The sequence below is a fragment of the Dendropsophus ebraccatus genome, chromosome 14 (assembly GCF_027789765.1).
Source record: "Dendropsophus ebraccatus isolate aDenEbr1 chromosome 14, aDenEbr1.pat, whole genome shotgun sequence".
In the NCBI taxonomy this organism is placed as follows: domain Eukaryota; kingdom Metazoa; phylum Chordata; class Amphibia; order Anura; family Hylidae; genus Dendropsophus; species Dendropsophus ebraccatus.
Genome location: NC_091467.1, coordinates 13,470,114 through 13,491,511, shown reverse-complemented (window position 1 = coordinate 13,491,511; position 21,398 = coordinate 13,470,114). Strand labels below are relative to the sequence as shown.

The following is a 21,398-nucleotide window of genomic DNA, read 5'->3' as shown; positions in this document are numbered from 1 at the left end:
TATATACCAACTTCAGATACATACCAACCACTGCAAACCAAGATAAGTTGGTGTTGCTGGATTTATGTCGCTGCCGCCATCTTATTAGAATGTGCTGCGGGTTTTATCACCTTCTACATTGTGATCTCTGAATATAAAGGTGAGGATTGTGTTGTGAATTTTTAGCATTCAGTTCATAGGTAAATGACCATAGCATGACAGATATTTTACAACTAAAACTAAACCACCGTCTTACTCCTCAAAAATAAGGCCCAACGTGCCCACCAGACTGCAGCAAAGGATGACCTAGTACAGGAGTAATGGCTGCAGCCAGGTCCTTCTTCTAATAGTACAGCAGTGCTATAGGTGGCCGGTACAGGGGCGCAGTACACAGACATACTGAGATTGTACAGAGTACTGACAACTTGCTGGGTTTAGTTGCGTTGGATTACATCTATTGTGGGTTACACTGAGGCTCCAGACTGACGCCTTTGGGAACTATGCATTTATCTTAAAGGGTTTTTTTTCTTTCAAATCAACTAGTTTCAGAAAGTTATACAGACTTGTAATTTACTTCTATTTAAAAATTTCAAGTCTTTTAGTACTTATCAGCTGCTGTATGTCCTGCAGGAAGTGGTGTATTCTTTCCAGTCTGCTACCACCTCTGTCCATGTCAGGAACTGTCCAGAGCAGGAGAGGTTTTCTATGGGGATTTGCTGCTGCTCTGGACAGTTCCTGACATGGACACAGGTGGCAGAAGACTGGAAAAAATACACCACTTCCTGTAGGACATACAGCAGCTGATAAGTACTGAAAGACTGGAGATTTTTAAATAGAAGTAATTTACAGATCTATGTAACTTTTCTCCCTCGAGTATCCCAACATTAATGTCAAATCCATAGGATATGCCATACATTACTGATAAACAGGTCCCATCTATGTCCAGAACTGAAAGTCCCCCAACCCCTAGCTGCTGCGGCAGACCCCAGTGAGGATACTGCGGAATACATTTTTTATTTTATGGAAGCCTATGGGCCCTATTACCCAGGACGATTATCGCGCGAAAAATCGTTATCGTTCAAACTTAAACGATAATCGTTCTGTGTAATTGCAGGCAACGATCGAAAAATCATTCGTATGTCGTTGATCTAGATCTGAACCTAAAATCATTGTTAATCGTTCGCTGTAATTCCACGTTCGTTCGCTCAAGTTCCGCATTTGTTCACTAATCGTTCAGTGTAATTGCACATTGTTCATTGCTTTGCTGGGATCAGAAGGAGTAAACGATCATAGTAATGATGGCAATAACGATCGTAATAACGATTGTAACTAACGACCATCGTTCTGTGTAATATGGTGAACGACTTCAGGTTAAAGGGGTACTCTGGGCAAAATGTATTTTTAAATATGTTATTACATAAAGAAAGTTATACAAATCCCTAATATACACTGATTATGGGAAATGCACATATACCGCTATTTCCCTCAATTCAGTAGATCAGACAGGCTCACTTCCTGCCTGACGTCACGTCTCAAGTGTAGGGTCCAGCAGGGGGCGCATGTAAAAGTATAGAATTAGTATAGACGTCTATTCTCCCAGACAGAGGGAGGGGAGACATAACCAGTGCAAAGAGGGAAAATAGACGTCTATTCTAATGCTATACTTTTACATGCGCCCCCTGCTGGACCCTATCCTTGAGACGTGACGTCACTTTTTTTTGAGGAAGTGAACCTGTCTGATCTACTAAATTGAGGGAAATAGCAGTATATGTGCATTTTCCATAATCAGTGTATATTAGGGATTAGTCTAACTTTCTTTATGTAATAACATATTTAAAAATACATTTTCCCCAGAGTACCCCTTTAATGATAAACCATCTCATTTGCGATCGTTTATCATTAGTCGTTAAAAATCGCTCCGTGTAATAGGACCCTATGTTACTATTGGCAGATGTATACGTCTGGGCGTACAATTAGCTAAACAACCCTGCTGAAATCTAGCCTACACAACATAAGATAGCATCATATAAAAATCAGCAACAGATTAAAAAAAACAAGAAATCATGCCGTTTCCTGGGTATTTGGGTGTCCTGGAACATGAATAAGAAAAGTCATAAAACACAATTATACAAAACATAAAAGCCTATAATAAGCCACTGAGTTCTTTTGCTCTGCAGGCCTCCTAGTGGACACCATGTGCACTGCACAAACTCCAGTTCATGATCAGTGATGTATGAATGGAGATTACAAGTTCTATAAAATGGTTAAAGGCGAAAATCTTTTTCTTTCAAATCAACTGGTTTCAGATAGTTATATAGATTTGTAATTTACTTCTATTTAAAAATCCTCAAGTCTTCCAGTACTTATCAGCTGCTGTATGTCCTGCAGGAAGTGGTGTATTCCTTCCAGTCTGACACAGTGCTCTCAGCTGCTGCCCTGTCCTTGTCCTTCCATATCCATTAGTAAAAAAAAAAGATGAACCCCAAGCAGGATTGGCTAATAGGATGCTTATCCTGCTGACTGCATTGCATAAAATCTAATTAGAGATGAGCACAACTAGAGCATAATCGAGTCTGACCGTGCAGCGTGTGATTACCGGTGGCTGAAGAAGCTGGATGCCACCCTAGGGAGTCCGGGAAACCATGGATACTGCCATAGGCTATATCTATGTTTTCCCTGACTCCCTAGGGCGGCATCAAACTTCTTCAGCCACCGGTAATCACCTGCCAAAACATCTGACCCAAACATGCTCTGGTTGTGCTCATCTCTAATCTCTATGTAGCACAAGGACCTGTGCAGTCATCAGTGACGTCATCCCTGGAGACATAGAGACCAGCAGGGGGCGCAGTCACCATAAAAGAGCCTGGTGATTAGTCAGGTATAGTGATGAGCGGACATGTTCGGGTTCAGGTGTGTGGCCGAACACAAACACTCGGCATTCAACTCCCGGTGGCTGGAGAAGGTGGATGCCATCCTAGGGCTGCCAGAAAAACATTAATGCAGACCATGGCCTATGGCCGTATCCATGTTTTCCAGGACTCCCTCAGGCAGCAGCCATGTTCTCCAGACGCCGGGAGTCGAATGCTGAATTGAGTGTTTATGTTCGGCCACACGGCCAATTTATCCGATGTTCGCTCATCACTAGTAAGGTAAGAATAATGTATTTCTGGATCAGATCTTCTCAGCCTTGAAATCAGCATCAGCACCAAATGGAATGGGATCAAAACACAGAAAAAGGTTCTCTGTATCTGCTTCCCTCTTGGGTTCCTGCTGGGTCACACATGATAGTTGTTCAGTGGTTTTAGCTAAACCCAACTACCCTGAGATAGATATAGATATATATATAGATATATATATAAGGTTCAAGTCATACAAAAGACCTAAGTGCCCTCTAGTGGTAGGAGGGCGTCATGACACAATGCATTGGAACATTAGCACAGTGATACTTTACCAGTGTCATAAAACCGACGCATTATCCTTATTAGAGATGAGCGAACCGGGTTCAGGTTCGAGTCGATCCGAACGTTCGGCATATGATTAGCTGGGGCTGCTGAACTTGGATAAAGCTCTAAGGTTGTCTGGAAAACATGGATACAGCCAATGACTATATCCATGATTTCTACATAGCCTTAGGGCTTTATCCAACTTCAGCAGCCACCGCTAATCAAATGCCCAAAGTTCGGGTTCGGATCGACTCGAGCATGCTCCAGGTTCGCTCATCTCTAATCTTCAGGTCAGTATAGACAGAGACATCCAGTTTTTATAGTTTTTGTTTTAAAACCCTTTCCATGAAAAAATAAAATAAAATAGCTTCACTTTGCAATATTGGAGCTGTATGATGGCGCGTTGTCTTGTGTCGCTGCAATGCTTGGAGATGCCTCTCACTTGTGTAATGTGTCTCACTGCTTCCTCCATGTCTGTTGCCCCTGGCCGCATGATTTTCATCAGTAAATGTTCCTACCTGTCAATCAATGCATCCATCCCACCACGGGGCTGTCCCATCTCAGCTAGCGATTGGCTGAGTGGGCTGTCATTACTAAGTTCGTCTCGGAGATAGCCGGGCTGCAGTCTGTGAGCAACACCGGGGGAGCATGGAGAGGTAAGTATAACATGTTTACCAACAAGGCGGCAATATCTAAAGAAAAAAAAAAATTAATGCTGGATAACCCCTTTAAAGAGGATGTACCATCAGGTACATCCTCTTTTATCTTACCTACGGATAGAACGGCACCGTCACGGGCACTGGGCCGGAGCTGAAGCACAGGAGGCCGGCCGGCCCGCAGTGGGGGGGGGGGGGGGGGGGGGAAAACGGGGCATTTGCGAAAAAAGGAAAACGGGGCATTTGCGAACACTTCAGTACTCTTGAAACCTGCAAAGACCTGAATTGCATAAACCCCCTCACCCCCCTCAAAAAAAAACAAAAAAAAAACCTATAAAACATTCGTAAAAACTAAAACCCCAAAAACTCCTAAAACCAAGAAAAAAAAAACTAAAAATTTGAATTTCATTTTGTATGAATAAAAAACACATTTTTTTAGCCTCAAAACATAACATTGTGGAATCCTCCTCGGAACCCTTTAAATTTACACAACTTCCAAAAGTAAAGAGAGCCGAGGCTACAGGCTATAAAACCTTCTGTAAAGCTTTGTGTCACTATGTGCTCTTAAATAAAGCTGTTGTACAAAAATAAGGTAACAACGGGCACAGCCGTAAAGTGTCGCCGGCCCGGCACAGTGACAGCCACCACCTCACACACTCACTTTGGCGCGCTGTACTTTGCCCACAGCAATCACCGCCTCTGTGACCACGCCCCCTCCCCGCCGGGCGCTGCTTTACTGCACAGTCATGATGAACTGAAACTTTCTGTAGCAGCCAATCAGCAGCTACTGTCTGCGTTCCAAGCCTCGATCTGCTAACCAATCACGTAGCTGTGTCTATGAGATGCTCCTCCCCTCCTGTAAGCGCACTGTGCTGGAGTGTGTGATATTCAGCTAAGAAGTGGAAGGAGCTGGTGAGTTCTGACCTGTAGACTCTATATAACAGCTTCTATTATAGACCTGGTGCTTATATAATTGGATCCCATTAGAATGATATTGTATGCAGCAGTGCATGCTGGGAGATGTAGTTTTGCACCCTATTTCTGTATAGCATATCCTGTATGTCAGTGTGTGTCTATGTATATGGGTCAGTTCTAGCCTGGGGCTCTATGTGGAAGGTTGTGTGCAGTAAAATCATAGTCCACGGGTGTTCAACTCAGGCCCTCCAGCTGTTGCAAAACTACAATTCCCATCATGCCTGGACAGCCAAAGCTTTAGCTTTGGCTGTCCAGACATGATGGGAATAGTAGTTTTGTAGATTATGGCAACCACAAGACATTGCGTGGCAAGACCATTGTTTTTATTCCTAAAGCATCAGATGATGAACCTCATGTTTTACCATGTCCTTAAAGGGATTATCCCAATATTAAGATTTATGCGTGATAAGTGTCTGATTGGTGCGGGTTTGACTTTGAGGGCTCCCACTGATCACTAGAACATTGGTCAGTTCTCCCCCGAGCTCTGTTTGCTCCTAAAGGGATTATCCAGCGCTACAAAAACATGGCCACTTTTCCCCCTCTCTTGTCTCCAGGTCAGGTGCGGTTTGCAATTAAGCTCCATTTACTTCAATGGAACTGAGTTTCAAAACCCCACCCAAGCTGGAGACAAGAGGGAGGGAAAAGTGGCCATGTTTTCGTAGCGTAGGAATTAAAGGATATATATATATATATAATTATTATTTTTAATATAATTATTATTCTATTTACTTATTTATTTTTTTTAAATCAAAGTGCCTGAGATTTGTAAGTTACTTCTATTTAGAAATCTCCAGTCTTCCAGTACTTATCAGCTGCTGTATGTCCTGCAGGAAGTGGTGTATTCTCTCCAGTCTGACACACTGCTCTCTGCTGCCACCTCTGTCCATGTCAGGAACTGTCCAGAGCAGCAGTAAATCCCCATAGAAAACCTCTCCTGCTCTGGACAGTTGATGGTGACTGTGCAGTAAATGACATTATAGCTCTTCCTGGAGACATGGCAGTAATCTATAGAGCATAATGTGGCTCTAGATCAGGAGTGTCAAACTGCGTCCCTCCAACCATTGCAAAACTACAATTCCCATCATGCCTGGACAGCCGAAGCTAAAAGTCCAGTTTCTGACGGATTTATCTCTATTAGCGTCTATACATCCCGCGCACATTGCAGACTCTTTTTTTTTCCCCTTGAAATATTCCACCCCAAAATCCACAGAGAGTAGCGAAGTCTCCAGTGGAACGGCTGTAATAGGTGACATAAAGAACGTATTGTTGTTTCATCGCCGTAATCTGACTGCTAAATCGGTTTATTATTAACTTCTTGAGAATTAATAATTTTACCACCAACCCCAGAGAGGCTGGACACGTGATACTAATCCTCAAATATTTCCCTCTTTGTCTTGTTCTCCAAGCACTGAGCGGTGTCATTCCTGGCATTCCTCCCAGATAGCGCTCTGCCATCCTCCTCCCAGTAGCCAGAACCTTACAGTTAAAGGGGTATTCCACTGAAACATAACTTATCATATGTTGCTGCCCATGGTGAGACTAACAATTCCTTCCATACTTGTTATTATCTATTCAGTCTCCTTCCCCCAGTTCTGAGTTGCTGCTTTCTGCTGAAGACACAAAAATCTGTGTGTGAGCTTTTCTCTCTCTCCCCCTCCCTTCTGAGACGGCTGATGTAAACAAGTCCCTGGCAGGCTTTATCTACAACATTGTAGCTTCTTTGTAATGCTGGAGGGTTAATCTGAGGTCAAGTTGCCTTTTAACTCCCGGCATTACAAAGTTGCAAATAGTGACTTGTTTATATCAGCTGTCTCACAAGGAAGGGGGGAGGGGGAGGAGATAGAGAGAAAAGCTCAAATACAGTTTTTTGTGTCTTTAGCAGAAAGCAGCAGTTCAGAACTGGGAGAAGGAGACTGAATAAATAATAGCAAGTATGGAAGGAATTGTTAGTCTCACCATGGGCGGCAACATATCAAAAGTTATGTTTGAGTGGAATACCCCTTTAATGTAACCAAACCAGACAAGTATCCTTTAATATTAGTCTCTTACTTCCGTCCAATATACAGTCGCCCGGTACCTGCTGCCATACAACTGATCGCCTTCTGAAAATGTTAACATGTATATTTCTCTACACAGCGCCAAAATGGCTGACTTATGGACGGATGTATTTAGTGATGCCAAGTTGCTGGAGGAGATAGTCCCCGTTGCCATTGATACCGCTCTCCTGCAAGGGATTGTCATGAGAACAAAGGAAAGCCCAAACTCGTCCGATGTAAGTAACTTTCCTCGTAGATACTGGTCCATGATCAATAAAGGTTTTCCATCCCTTTTATGACAAAATCAATCCTTAGGATGGGCTTGATGATACCGATATATTGGATGATATCGGCTATGTTTGGCATTGCAGCTCTGCACCATTTACTTAAATGGATTAAAGGGGCGTTCTTTAATGTTATATAGATTTGTAATTTACTTCTATTTAAAAATCTCCATTCTTCCAGTACTTATCAGCTGTGGTATGTTCTGCAGGAAGTAGTGTATTCTTTCCAGTCTGACACAGCACTCTCTGCTGCCACCTCTGTCCATGTCAGGAACTGTCCAGAGCAGCAGCAAATCCCCATAGAAAACCTCTCCTGCTCTGGACAGTTCCTGACATGGACAGAGGTGGCAGCAGAGAGTGCTGTGTCAGACTGGAAAGAATACACCACTTCCTGCAGGACATACAGCAGCTCATAAGTACTTGAAGACTTGAGATTTTTTAAATAGAAGTAAATTACATCTATATAACTTTCAGAAACTGGTTGATATGAGAGAAAAAATTGCCAGAATACCCCTTTAAGCTACAGTATTTGAGAGAGTTGCATGTGCATAGACCTATATCATTGTGTCACATACTCCAGTAAAGAGTCCATAGTTCTCTGCTGCTGCCTCATTGTTTAAGTGATTATTCCATCAAGCCAACATCTTTATCAGTGTAAAATGCCAGAAAACCCTTTAAAAACTTATGTTTGACCATAAATTATAATGATGTTTTTTTAGGTGGTGAATTTTGCTCCGTTCACGTTGCTTCCTTCTCCTGTACCAAGAACCCTCTTTGAGCAAGCAAAGTCTGTCCAAGAAGATTTTAACCTGTTGGTGGATCGTCTCAGCCAGAACCCCTCATTCCTGGAGAATACACTTTCAAGGTAGAAAAAAAAAATGCAGCGACTATGTCCATGTAATGTTACTTATGTCTTTAATCTTAAAGGGGTACTCTAGAGAAAAAAAGTTATCAAATCCACCGGTGTCAGAAATTCAAATAGATTTGTAAATTATTTCTGTTTAAAAATATCCAGTCTTCCAGTACTTATGAGCTGCTGTATGTCCTGCAGGAAGTGGTGTATTTTTTTCCAGTGTGACACAGTGCTCTCTGCTGCCGCCTCTGTAACTGTCCAGAGCAGGAGAGGATTTCTATAGGGATTTTCTGCTGCTCTGGACAGTTCCTGACATGGACAGAGGTGGCAGCAGGGAGCACTATGTCAGACTGGAAAGAATACACCACTTCCTGCAGGCCATACAGCAGCTGATAAGTACTGGAAAATCCTGTATTGTAGAGAAGACAGCACTTCTGTGGTGGTGGTGCTCGTGGCGGTATGGCATCCCAGAAGTAGTGGTTAAGAAAATCCCAGCACTCACCTTGTGTGCAAAACATCATAAAGTACAGGAGGACCCGTTTCGGCATATAGCCTTAGGGTAGTTGTCATAAGTATGTAGTTACAGGGGCATGACCTCGGGCAGGCAATTCTTGTATTGTAGAGGAGACGGCACTTCTGTGGTGGTGGTGGTGGTGCTCGTGGCAAGATGGCGTCCCAGAAGTAGTGGTTTAAAAAATCCTGGCACTCACCTAGTGAAGTTTATGTTTGTTTAATGTGTGCAAAACATCATAAAGTCCAGGAGGACCCGTTACGGCATATAGCCTTAAAGGGGTAGTCCACCCCAAAATTTTTTCTTTCAAATCAACTGCTGCCATGAAGTGACAGAGATTTGTAATTTACTTCTATTAAAAAATCTCAAGCCTTCCAGTACTTATCAGCTGCTGTATGCCCAACAGGAAGTTGTATTATTTCCAGTCTGGAGAGCAGGAGGGGTTTTCTATGGGGATTTTCTCCTGCTTTGGACAGTTCCTGACATGGACAGAGGAGGCAACAGAGAGCACTGGGTCAGACGGGAAAGAAAACACTACTTCCTGCTGGACATACAGCAGCTAATAAGTACTGGAAGACTTAAGATTTTTTAATAGAAGTGAATTACAAATCTCTGGCACTTTATGGCACCAGTTGATTTGAAAGAAATTTTTTTTGGGTGGACTACCCCTTTAAGGCTATATGCCGAAACGGGTCCTCCTGGACTTTATGATGTTTTGCACACAATAAACAAACATAAACTTCACTAGGTGAGTGCCGGGATTTTCTTTGCCGATAAGTACTGGAAGACTTGAGATTTTGAAATGGAAGTAATTTACATATCTGGGTAACTTTCTTGATTTAACAACAATTTAGTATTATTAAATACACACCTGTATTATCTACTTATTATTACCTGTTTATGTAATTTGACCGTTCTTTTCTGGCCAAATAATCTTGTAGCCTGCGGTGATATATTGTGTATGAGCTGCGGCTTTGGTGCACCAGTCAGCTAAGTACACACTGACTAGTCAGACATAGCAGGGAATGTGCTGTTTGCACAGGCTATTGAGATAGCTGCACAGCCGGGCCACATTACTATGACCACCTCTGACTTTTGATATTGGCGGCATGTAGGTCATGAAGGAAGTCACTAGAGATGGGCGCGACTGGGGCATGCTCAAGTCCGATCGTTCAGCGTTTTATTACTGCTGGCTGAAGAAGTTGGATGCCGCCCTAGGGAGTCCTGGAAAACATGGATACAGGCATAGGCCATAAGCTGTATCCATGTTTTCCAGGACTCCCTAGGGCAGCATCCAACTTCTTCAGATGCCGAACGATTGGACTTGGGCATGCGCCAGTTGCGCCCATTTCTAGAAGTCACATGGGGTGAGCTGCATGGTGGGTGTATAAGGTGGGAGATATGCGGTTTTATGGATACAGCTGTATGTGTTTATATACATATCTTGCCAAAAAAAAAAATCCTATTCCTGTTTTATCTTACAGCACCATAAAAGTGGACGACTTCATCGAGAAGCTTTTTAAGGTTTACAGACACGTGCTGAGTGAAGGCCTGGCTCAGGTATAGACCCATCAAGATTTATCAAACATGGCGTAAAGTGAAACTGGCTCAGTTGCCCCTAGCAACCAGTCAGATTCCACTTTTCACTCCTCACAGACTCTTTAGAAAATGAAAGGTGGAATCTGATTGGTTGCTAGGGGCAACTGAGCCAGTTTCACTTCACGCCATGTTTGATAAATCTTCCCCTTTCAGTATAGTTGTGTATGAAGCTTCGCCTGCCACTTTCTCTATCCACCTATGTCCTTTTTTTATTTTTCAGACTGTGTTTTTAGGCATCAATCGCTCAGACTACATGTTTGACTGCAGAGCGGATGGGACCACGGCTCTGAAACAGATTGAGATTAATACTATTGCTGCCAGCTTTGGGGGCCTCTCGTCTCAGACGCCTGCGGTGCACCAGTAAGGAGGCCTGATGGTCGGGTTTAGGGGGTTTATGAAACCGCTGTCAATAAAGGTGGTCCACAGTTCAGGTCTTATCTTTTAGGCAGATTGAGGTTTAGCCACTAGAGGGCCTTTTAGGGCACCCTCACACGTCCTTTTTAATGTGGCGTTTTTCAGGCCTCCAAAAAAACACCAGAAAACATTGCGTTTTTTCATTCATTGGCTCTTTTTTTGGGGGGGGGGTTGACTTTACATGTGAATGTGAATCTTTTTTTGTGGTTTAGGTGTTTTTGTGCGCTGAACTTTTTTTTTTCCTCTGTCATCACATCTACTGGACCACAAAAACACCAGAAATAATAAAAAAAAAAAAACGCAGTACACACAAAAATGGCGTTTTTAAGACAATCTGAACAGTCCCATTGAAGTCTACGGGAGAAATATCGCCATGGTTTGCAAAAAAGAAATAAAAAAACTCTGCACCCTCAGCAGGGTGCATTTTTGGAAAAATTGCCACAGAGCCTTTAAAAACACCAAAAAAAACACCACCCAAAAAAAAAAAAACACAGGCAAATCATAATCTTCCATTGACCTCCAGCTAACGTCTGGCTGCTGGCAATGCCATGGCCTTTTTCCAAGATTTTAAGGCAGTGTGAAGCCAGCCTAAGGTTGCCTTTACACAGAGATTTATCTGACAGATTTCTGAAGCCAAAGCCAGGAACAGACTATAAACAGAGAACAGGTCATAAAGGAAAGACTGATTTCTCCTCTTTTCAAATCCATTCCCGGCTTTGGCTTCAAAAATCTGTCTGATAAATCTTTCTGTGTAAAGGCACCCTTAGGGTCCATTTACACAGAAAGATTATATGAGATTGTCTGCCAAAGATTTGAAGCCAAAGCCAGAAACAGCCTATAAACCGAGATCAGGTCATAAAGGAAACACTGAGATTTCTCCTCTTTTCAAATCCATTCCTGGCTTTGGCTTCAAATCTTTGGCAGATAATCTGTCACATAATCTTTCTGTGTAAACGCACCATTACACAGGCCAATATTGGCAATGAGTGTTCCTAGAGGGGCTCCTGATAATCGGCCCATGTAAAAGTTACAGCGATCAGTTGAAGATCGGGAAAATCCTCATCTTCAGCTCGTCGCATGTTTTGAGCTGCATTAGAAATTTATTGTTATCAGCCGCACATATCCCTGTGTGTAGCCAGTAGCAAAAGGTAAACTGACAGCACGGATATGCTATCACATTAGTAGTGTATACTTACCATCAGTACCTTCTTTCTGCATCCTGCTCCTGACCCGCTCTCTGGCTCTTACTGTATCTTTAACCTCCTCTCCTCCTCAGTGATTGACAGCCGGAAGGACAGGAGATACAGAGGCGTCCCGAGAGCAGGACACATCTTTGACACTGTCAGAAAGAAGGTAATGATGCCGGATCACACAGCAGAGCTAATGGTAAAGGGAATCTGTCACGTGCAATACCATTCCATACCGCTGACATTGTTAAATAGCTGTTAGGTCAAGGAGACACATGGTACCTATTATATATCTGTCTGTGCTTCCAGAATGTAAAGACATACCTTTATTCCATAGTACCAAAAATCAAATAGGCTCTCCAGCTTGTAACTTTTCAGGAGCTTGGAAAAGCCTCTATGACTCCTTGTACTAGATAATAAAATAATTTCTCTACATCCTGGAAGCACAGTTGGATATAGGAAAGGTACCGTGTGTCTCCTTGACCTGACAGTTATATAACAATGTCAGTGGTTTGAAGCCTGAATTGCAGCTGACAGATTCCTTTCAAGTATTCACTGCTGATGTGATCGGCATCTGGAATGTGGCAGTAAGATATACGCATATGCATGGTGTCAGTCTCCCTTCTTATTGTGCCATGTAAAGGCACTGCATATGAGTGCCGATCTCGCTTGCATCCTTGCACAGCCCCATGTCTGGCCATGTAAAAGGACCCTTAGAGTATTTGTGTGGAGTACTTGTATTATACAGACATTTCACTGGTGTGAATAGTTATTGTGTAATACTTCATTTCCCCTGTGGGGGAGCTGCAGGGAAACTGAACACTTACAGCCATAGCAGATTACTGAGGATTTACTAAGGACATACCCATCTTGGAGCAGCAATCATTGATATGTTATAAGTGAAGCTCTTCTATCTTTCTGTAGACACGTCCTAAAGGCTCTTGGGAAACCAGAGGACGTTAGTAACGTTCTGTCAAACAACCCGTCACTTGGGATATCCCGCGGGATTGCCAGAGCCTGGGAACTGTATGGATCACAAAGGTCAGATATCAAATAATTTTATTTATCTGTGAATTTTGATGAAAATAATTATTTTAGCCAGTATTGGACAGTATTTATACTCAATGCCAAGAATGGAACCAACACAAAGGAAGATTTGGGCCTCCCTTTGGCATTGGCTAAATGTGTACCTAGCCTGATAGCTGAATTCTTCATTGAATTGTTCTAGGAAATTCACAAAATTTAAAGGGCAACTCTACCCCCCATCTATCCTACAAGGTGGTGGGAGCCAATCCCTGTATATCCACCATGCAGGGCAGGGAGGTGGTGCGCATGCTGCAGCTCAGCCCAGTCCCTAGAACACTTCACCTTGTAAGGAAAACAGGATTTTATAACTTTAAAAACAAATGAGATGAAACAAATGATACATGCCTGTTAGATGATGGCTGTGTGTGTTGTTATAAAATTATCATTTCAAACTCAAGTGTTGCTGAGGCCGGGCAGAGCTGCAGTATGCATGCTTCCCCCTCCCTGTCCTGCATGATTGATGTACAGGGTTTGACAGTACTAAGTCTTGTACATTAATCATGTGGTGGGGGAGGGAGCAGACACGCATGCTGCAGCTCAGCACGGTCTCCACAACTCTTGCGATTATAAGAAAAAATTCCCTTTTAAGTTGCTTTTGTGCTTACATTATAGAAACGTAGTAAAGTGTCGGTAGAAAAAGGCCCCCCCGCCCCGATCCATCGAGTCTACCCTATTAGTATTTTACCTCTTCTTATCTTAGGATAGTTATATACTTATCCCAGACAGGCTTACATTCAGTTATTGAAGATTTACCACATCTGCTGGAAGTTAGTTTCAAGCATCTACTACTCTTTTAGTAAAGTAATATTTTCTCACGTTGCTTCTGATCTTTCCCCCAGTAACCTCTCACTTGATTATTTCTCATTTCAGGGCTGTCGTCATGTTTTTGGTTGAGAACGTACAGAGAAACATATTTGATCACCGCTATATTGAGAATGAACTGTGGAACAGGTAATCATTTTGTATTCTGTAATGTGAAGAAATCAGATCAATCAGCGATTGTTTTGTCTGTCCGCATATTTGGTAATTAAAGGGGAACTCTGGCGGAAATTTAAAAAAAATCAAATCCACTGGTGTTAGAAAGTTATACAGATGTGTAATTTAAAAATCTTCAGTCTTCCAGTACTTATCAGCTGCTGTATGTTCTGCAGGAAGTGGTTTATTCTTTCCAGTCTGACACAGTGCTCTCTGCAACCACCTCTGTCCATGTCAGGAACTGTCCAGACCGTTCCTGACATGGACAGAGAGGGCAACAGAGAGCACTGTGTCAAACTGGAAAAAATACACCTCTTCCTGCAGGACATGCAGCAGCTGATAAGTACTGGAAGACTTGAGATTTTTAAATAGAAGTAAACTACAGATCTATATAGCTTTCTTTTATAAATTTATTTTTCCAGAAATATCAAGGTGATCAGGAGACGCTTGACAGACGTCTATGAGAGGGGATCTCTGGATGAGAAGAGATGTCTATATGTGTAAGGGTTCCTGCTACTTCCTTTATCTACAATGTTGTGCAAGTTTATGGTGTTTTCTGTTCCTCGTTGATTCTTTTTGTACTTTCCTGCAGAGACGGATATGAAGTGGCAGTGGCCTATTTCAGAACAGGATACATGCCTCAGGATTACAGCGAGCAGGTCCGTATATACAGTCATGTGCACTGACAAAGCAGGTCCCTGGTGGCTTTAATTTAAAAGGATGATCCAGGATCAGAAAAACCACAGCTACTTAATTGCATAAACAGCGCCACCCCTGTTCTTAGGTTGTGTGTGGTATTACAATTCAGCTCCATTCACTTTAATGGAAATGAGCTGCAAACCCCACACTCAAACTGAGGACAGGAGCCGTGCTGTTTATAGAAGACAGCTGCCATGTTTTTCTAAGCACTTTAGCACTAGCCAAAGTTTTTTCTCGGAAAAAAAGTAGTTGTAATTCTAAGGGAATTTAAATGTGGTGTTCAACATTTTGTTTTTCTTTCTAATCAACCGGAGCCAGAAATTTGCAACCGATGCCAGAGATTTGTAATTTAATTCTTCCAGTAGTTATCAGCTGCTGTGTGTCCTGGTGTATTCTTTCCAGTCTGACACAGCGCTCTCTGCTGCCACCTCTGTCCATGTCAGGAACTGTCCAGAGCAGGAGAGGTTTTCTATGGGGATTTGCTGCTGCTCTGGACAGTTCCTGACATGGACAGAGGTGGCAGCAGAGAGCACTGTGTCAGACTGGAATGAATACACCACTTCCTGCAGGACATACAGCAGCTGATAAGTACTGGAAGACTGAGACTGGAGATTTTTTTATAAAAGTAAATTACAAATCTCTGGCACTTTCTGGCACTAGTTGATTTGAAAGAATAAAAATTTGGTGAACAATCCCTTTAAAACTCTTTCTATATCTATGACTCTTTCTTCTTGTTTAGGCTTGGGAAGCTCGGCTTATGATGGAACGATCCCGAGCGGTAAAATGTCCCGATATAGCAACCCAGCTGGTCGGTACCAAGAAAGTGCAACAGGAACTGAGCCGCCCGCTTGTACTGGAAAAGTTCCTGCCCGACCAACCGAAGGCTGTGTCCCGAATCCGAGAGACGTTTGCAGGCCTGTACTCCTTGGATATTGTACGTGGAGGTTTAGATGGTAAAATATTAGGTTGTCAAAACTCTTCACACTTCAAAGTGAAAATGGCGCAGTCATCTGCATTTCTACACTCTTTAGGTTATGTTCAAACACTGTGAAGTCAAGGTAAAATGTGGCTGTAATTTTGAGGTCAGAATATGGTTCTATTTCCAATATAAGGCTATATTCACATTACGTGAACACCCGGCTGTTCCGCGACTCGGGCCGGATCACGGAACAGCCGGTCTTAGCCTCGACCATCCCGGCCGGTACTTAAGTGTCGGCCGGGTGATCTTTCCGGCCGCGGAGCTCTGATGCGGGCGCATCAGCGTGCGCCCGCATCAGAGCTTCCCATAGCACAGAGTGAAGCAAGCGGCCGGAGCCGCTTGCTTCACTGTGTGAACTGACAGGTCTTTCTGCGGCCGGAATTCACTGAATTGCGGCCGCAGAAAACTGACATGTCAGTTTTTTCCGGCGCCGCACAGGATCCCGGCCGGAGCGTGTACGATCTGTGTACGCTCCGGCCCGGGATCCCATTGAAAATAAAGCTATGTCACACACCACAAAACTACGGCCGTGGTTTTACGGTGTGTGAACATAGCCTAATAATGCGCTCCATTGAAGTCCTTGGGAATGTGTCCAGAAGTGCACACAATATAGAATAACGGCCGTAATTGATTATGACCGTCCATATAATAAACATTCTTATCACCTGTTTTTGCAAATTATGGCTGTTCCAGACTGATCACAGCTTTTGACACTTTTTTTTTTTTAAAAGATAGTAACAATTTAAAATGTTACTATCAGCAGCTTAGGCTGGATTCACACTACGTTTTTGCAATCCGATTTTTGCAAAAAATGGATGAAAAACGGATGCATGTGTATGCATCTGTTTTGATTAGTTTTTCCATTGATCCTTTTTTTTTTTTTTTTGAAGGACACAAAAATGAGGTTGACTACGTTAAAAAAAAAACAGATCCGTTTTTATCTGTTTTTTTATAATGGAATTCAATGGAAAAACGGATGCACACACATGCATGGTTTTTTTCCATCCATTTTTTGCAAAAAATGGATGAAAAAACGGATTGCAAAAACGTAGTGTGAACCTAGCCTTAGACGAATCTAACCTGCTGATATGTCCCTATTGCACAGGACACACCGAGGAGGATGATATGTCTCTTACCTTCATCCTCGGCACCGTTCCTGTGCCCTGACCCCATGGCCCTGATTTGGCCTCAGACGGCCGTCCCCTCTAATGGTTGTCAATGGAGTGGGCTGGCAGAGGGGCGAGCCGGATCATCGCTAGGGGTTAGTGAAGGACTATCAGTACGGGAACTGTGTCGGGAAGGAAGATCAGACACATACCTTCATCTTCGGCATTCCCTGTGCAATAGGGACATATCAGCAGGTTAGATTAGTCTAACCTGCTGATAGTTCCCCTTTAAATGGAGAAATGACAATTGTTTTGCGCTGTGAAGTGTGGCCTAATACAGTACATATTCCCAGGCGCCTTACAAAGTAGGTTATTCTCACTTCTTTATTTTTACTACTTTATTTAACTATTATAAGTGGTTCCAAAGATGAGAAGTAGGTTTATGTTTGTACTTGAGTTTTACAGTTCACCAAAATTAACTCAAATCAACTGGTGTGATATACAGATTTGTAAATTACTTCTGGTAAAAAAAAAAAAATCTTGTCTTACAGTACTTATCAGCTGCTGTATGTCCTGCAGGAAGTGGTGTATTCTTTCCAGTCTGACACAGTGCTCTCTGCTGCCACCTCTGTCCATGTCAGGAACTGTCCAGAGCAGGAGAGGTTTTCTATGGGGATTTGCTGCTGCTCTGGACAGTTCCTGACATGGACAGAGAGCACTGTGTCAGACTGGAAAGAATACACCACTTCTTTTGTAGCCAGCAGAAATTAAAATTTTTTGTTACATGTAAGAACACATAAACCATGACAATTTTTACTTATACTTATATAAATTATGAATGTGTATACTTTTCTTCTTTAATAAAGGGCGAAGAAGGTGACCACACTGTGAAAATTGCAATGGCAAACCCAGAGCAATATGTATTAAAACCCCAAAGAGAAGGCGGAGGTGAATATCCCAGATTTTTAACCCCTATAATAACTATACTGATCTGTGCGACCTGTAATATATTTAATAGACCTATCAATTCCCATTCAGAAAAGGAGCTAGAAGGGTGACTAGACCCCGACAGACACAGATGCAGGGCCCCCAGTGTAATGATTCTTCATTGTCTTTCAGGAAACAATATCTATGGTGATGAAATAAGAGAAGTACTAGAAAGGGTTAAGGACAGCACAGAGCGCACGTCTTACATACTCATGGATAAAATCAAGCCTCAGCCGGTAAGGAACTGTCTTCTGAGAGCCAATGGCAAAATACAGGTGTCAGAATGCATCAGCGAGCTGGGGATATTCGGCGTATATGTAAGGTATGGAATCCTGATGATTTTTTTTTATTTCCCTAAAAATTGCATGTTGTAAGAACTTAATTCTTAGACATTGTTAGAGCCACTATATAATAATAATAGAAAAGACATACTCGCCTGCCTGGGTCCCCTGCAGCTCCTGGTGGGACATCATCAGCAATCATCAGACAGATTAGCAGGAGGCAGAATCACATCACACTGGGAGGAGCCAGGCACCCAGGTAGGGTGAGTATGTCATGTTTTTATACAGTGGCCCAAGCAACATTTAAGGTGTCAACTAAATTTTACTGATTAGAGCCAGATACTAAAACTTGTTGTTTTAGGCTGGGTTTACATATATAAGTTGGCATCAGTTGCGTTTTTTGCCTAAAAACTGACCACAACTGATGTCACAACTGATGCCAAAAATGCATCAGTTGTGATCAGTTTTTCTATCCTTCTTTTCATTAAAAACCATCAGTTTCCATCAGTTGTCACAAGTTGCTCTCATCAGTTGACATTTTTTTTCCAAGTATGTTCTCCTGTCATTTTCAATGGGATTTGCGGGGGAGCGCACGGGGGCTATATACTAATTGGGGGAGCTCACAGGGGGCTATATACTACAAGGGGAGAGCGCACAGGGGGGCTATATGGGAGGGGGAGAGCACACAGGGGGGCTAATTGGGAGGGGGAGAGCGCACATGGGAGGCTATATACTATTGGGGGAGAGCGCACAGGGAGGCTGTATACTAATTGGGGGAGAACACACAGGGAAGCTAAATATTACTGGGGGGGCAACAGGGGGGCTATATACTACTGGAGGAGAAACAGGGGGGGCGATATACTACTGGGGGACCAAGGGGGGACTATAGGGGAGGGGGAGCGCACACAGGGGGAGAGATGTGTTTATTTTGTGCTACTATTTGCCTGAACGGCATGCGTCCTGCCCGGCGAGGCATCCGGCGCTCTATTCGATTGAATTGGTGCGGGGGCGCATCACCGCAGCGGCAGTCCGCCAGGACGCTGCAAGATGCGTCCTAACGCACCGACGGTCCGGCGATGCGGCGGCCACTAGTTCACCGCCGCACATTTTGAACGATCCCATTGAAAACAATGGGATCAGTTCAAAGATGCGTTTCCCTCCGGCGCTTTTCTCCTGCGCTGGAGGGAAACGCTGCCGCACCGCCGGACATATGTAAACCCGGCCTTATTCTAATATGTTCTATTTTACTACTTAATTTTTTTTTTATTTCACTTTTTGTACACTTTTATTTCACTTTTTGCTGTATTGCCTAGACTGTTCTTTACAGCATTTAGTGACATACTTTTTAGTAAGAGTCATGGACATAGACGACAATAGTCAGGGTCTCTCCCCTTGAGATGAATGTGAAACATTACTGAGCGCGCTCTGTGACCTTTGAAGAGGTCATTCCACAGGGAGCTGCTATTGTCATCTCTATTTACTGATGTCACCTGTCGCTGTGATGCTGTACAGATCACTTTACTGCAGCCTCCTCTTATCACCAAAGACACAACAGGTAGTCTCAGCTTAGTTTTAGCCTCAGTGGTGAGAATGAAAACTACAAGATATCATGATTATTTTATAAAATAGAAAAATGGAAAATTAGAAAAAATTTCACCAAAAATTCTTAAAAAATATGTTTAACATAAAAACATTATTTATACAAGAAGTCATTTATTGATGAGACATTCCCTTTAATTCCTAGATGACTTCCAGCATAGTGTTAGGACTTCCTCCGGTCTGATATTGATGGCGTATCGCTTGTTTAAGATTGTTGTCAGAAAATGACCAACTCTACCCCCCCTGTTCTCGTGTTCTGTTTTTCTTGCTGCTTTAGGGCCCATTCACACATATAGGATCTGCTGAACACAACATCAAATCTGCTGCAGATCCTGTACGTGTGAATGGACCCGTAATCTTATAAACTCCTTTAATAGATCTGTGTAATATTTTTCCTGTCGGTTCTCACTTTAGGCAGGGTGAAAAGCTGGTTCTCAATGAACGCGTGGGCCATCTCCTCCGGACGAAAGCCACCGAACATGCTGACGGTGGGGTGGCAGCTGGCGTCGCAGTCCTGGACAATCCCTACCTTGTTTAACCCAGGGACGTTGTGTGACCTCTGATACTCAATGTGCCTAACCCCCTATGCTGGACACTGGAGGAACTCCTGTATAGCTGCTTTATGAAGGCCCATGTTAGTTTTTTAGGTTTTTGCAGGACATCTATATTGGTCAATGAAGACTGGGATGTTACACAAGGTAGTTGTTATAAACTAAAATAGTAAATGGCTCATAGGCTCATATGCGACTCATGGCTCAAAGGAAGTACCATGCAATCTGCAGTTTTTAGAATTACGGCTGTAAAATTTAAACTACATGTGAACAAATGTGTTTTTTGTGCAATTCAATGGAGAAGAAGGTCAGATCCATAGTACTTAGGGCCCTATTCCACCGGACGATTATCGTTAGCATAATCGTTAACGATTAACGATCTCAAACGACCGCTATTGCGAAAGACCTGAAAACGTTCACTCATTTCCATGGAACGATAATCGTTACTTATCGTAATTGCGATCGTTTCTTCTTCCGTATTTCTTCGCTATTGCGTTTGTATCTATTGCGAACGACCGAACGATGTCTTATTCAATGCGAACGATTTGCGAACGTTTTGCGAACGAGCAACGATAAAAATAGGTCCAGGTCTTATAAAGCGATCAACGATTTCTCGTTCGGTCGTTAATCGTTACTGCATTTCAACCGAACGATTATCGTTTAGATTCGAACGATTTAACGATAATCTGAACGATAATCGTCCGGTGGAATAGGGCCCTTAGTGTGAACATAGCCTTAGTGTCACCTGCACGCTGACTGTGCACAGTCATATAATAGTCCTCGAAATGGGCATTTAAAGTTCATCTATGTCTCCTGTGAAATCCAAAACAGACCAGGAACTTATTTGCTTAAAGGGGTTGTTCAGAATAAACACATAATCGGGGACCTGAAAGTGATGTATACTTACCTGTCTCTCTCCCAGCTCCTTGGCCGCCCGCGTTTCCACACTGCACTGACTATTTCCGATGGGACGTTCCACTCCTTTTGGAAATGGCTGGAAACGGCAGCACAGATGCTATACTGTCTATGCTGAGCGGACATTTCTAGTAGAAGAGGCATGTCAGTGCATGTTGCTGAGAGCCGGCGGCCCAGTAATGGCTGCTGCAGGGGAGCAGGACAGGTAAGTATACATGACTGTCATGTCCCCTGCAGCCCTCACTATGTTTTTACCCCTTTAAGATGTCAGGATTATTTTGGG

At 43.0% G+C, this 21,398-nt stretch overlaps 1 protein-coding gene across 1 annotated transcript; it reads left to right on the top strand.

The window, feature by feature from the left end:
* Positions 1 to 4,916: 4,916 nt before the first annotated feature.
* GSS (glutathione synthetase) lies at positions 4,917 to 20,524 on the top strand. Its single transcript, XM_069953335.1, has 13 exons — positions 4,917 to 4,990; positions 7,190 to 7,325; positions 8,093 to 8,238; positions 10,222 to 10,297; positions 10,557 to 10,696; positions 12,862 to 12,978; positions 13,894 to 13,974; positions 14,421 to 14,498; positions 14,591 to 14,657; positions 15,437 to 15,631; positions 17,649 to 17,730; positions 17,902 to 18,091; positions 20,064 to 20,524. Exons 2-13 carry the CDS (start codon positions 7,197 to 7,199, stop codon positions 20,185 to 20,187), a joined length of 1,425 nt encoding a protein of 474 aa, XP_069809436.1. The 5' UTR covers positions 4,917 to 4,990; positions 7,190 to 7,196; the 3' UTR covers positions 20,188 to 20,524.
* Positions 20,525 to 21,398: the final 874 nt, after the last annotated feature.

What these genes read in the sequence shown, in the direction of transcription:
- GSS (XM_069953335.1), top strand. Translation starts at nt 7,197, where the DNA reads ATGGCTGACTTATGGACGGATGTATTTAGTGATGCCAAGTTGCTGGAG. An exon ending in ACCCCAAAGAGAAGGCGGAG is followed by an intron (nt 17,731 to 17,901) that starts GTGAATATCCCA and finishes ATTGTCTTTCAG; the next exon opens with GAAACAATATCTATGGTGAT. An exon ending in ATATTCGGCGTATATGTAAG is followed by an intron (nt 18,092 to 20,063) that starts GTATGGAATCCT and finishes TTCTCACTTTAG; the next exon opens with GCAGGGTGAAAAGCTGGTTC.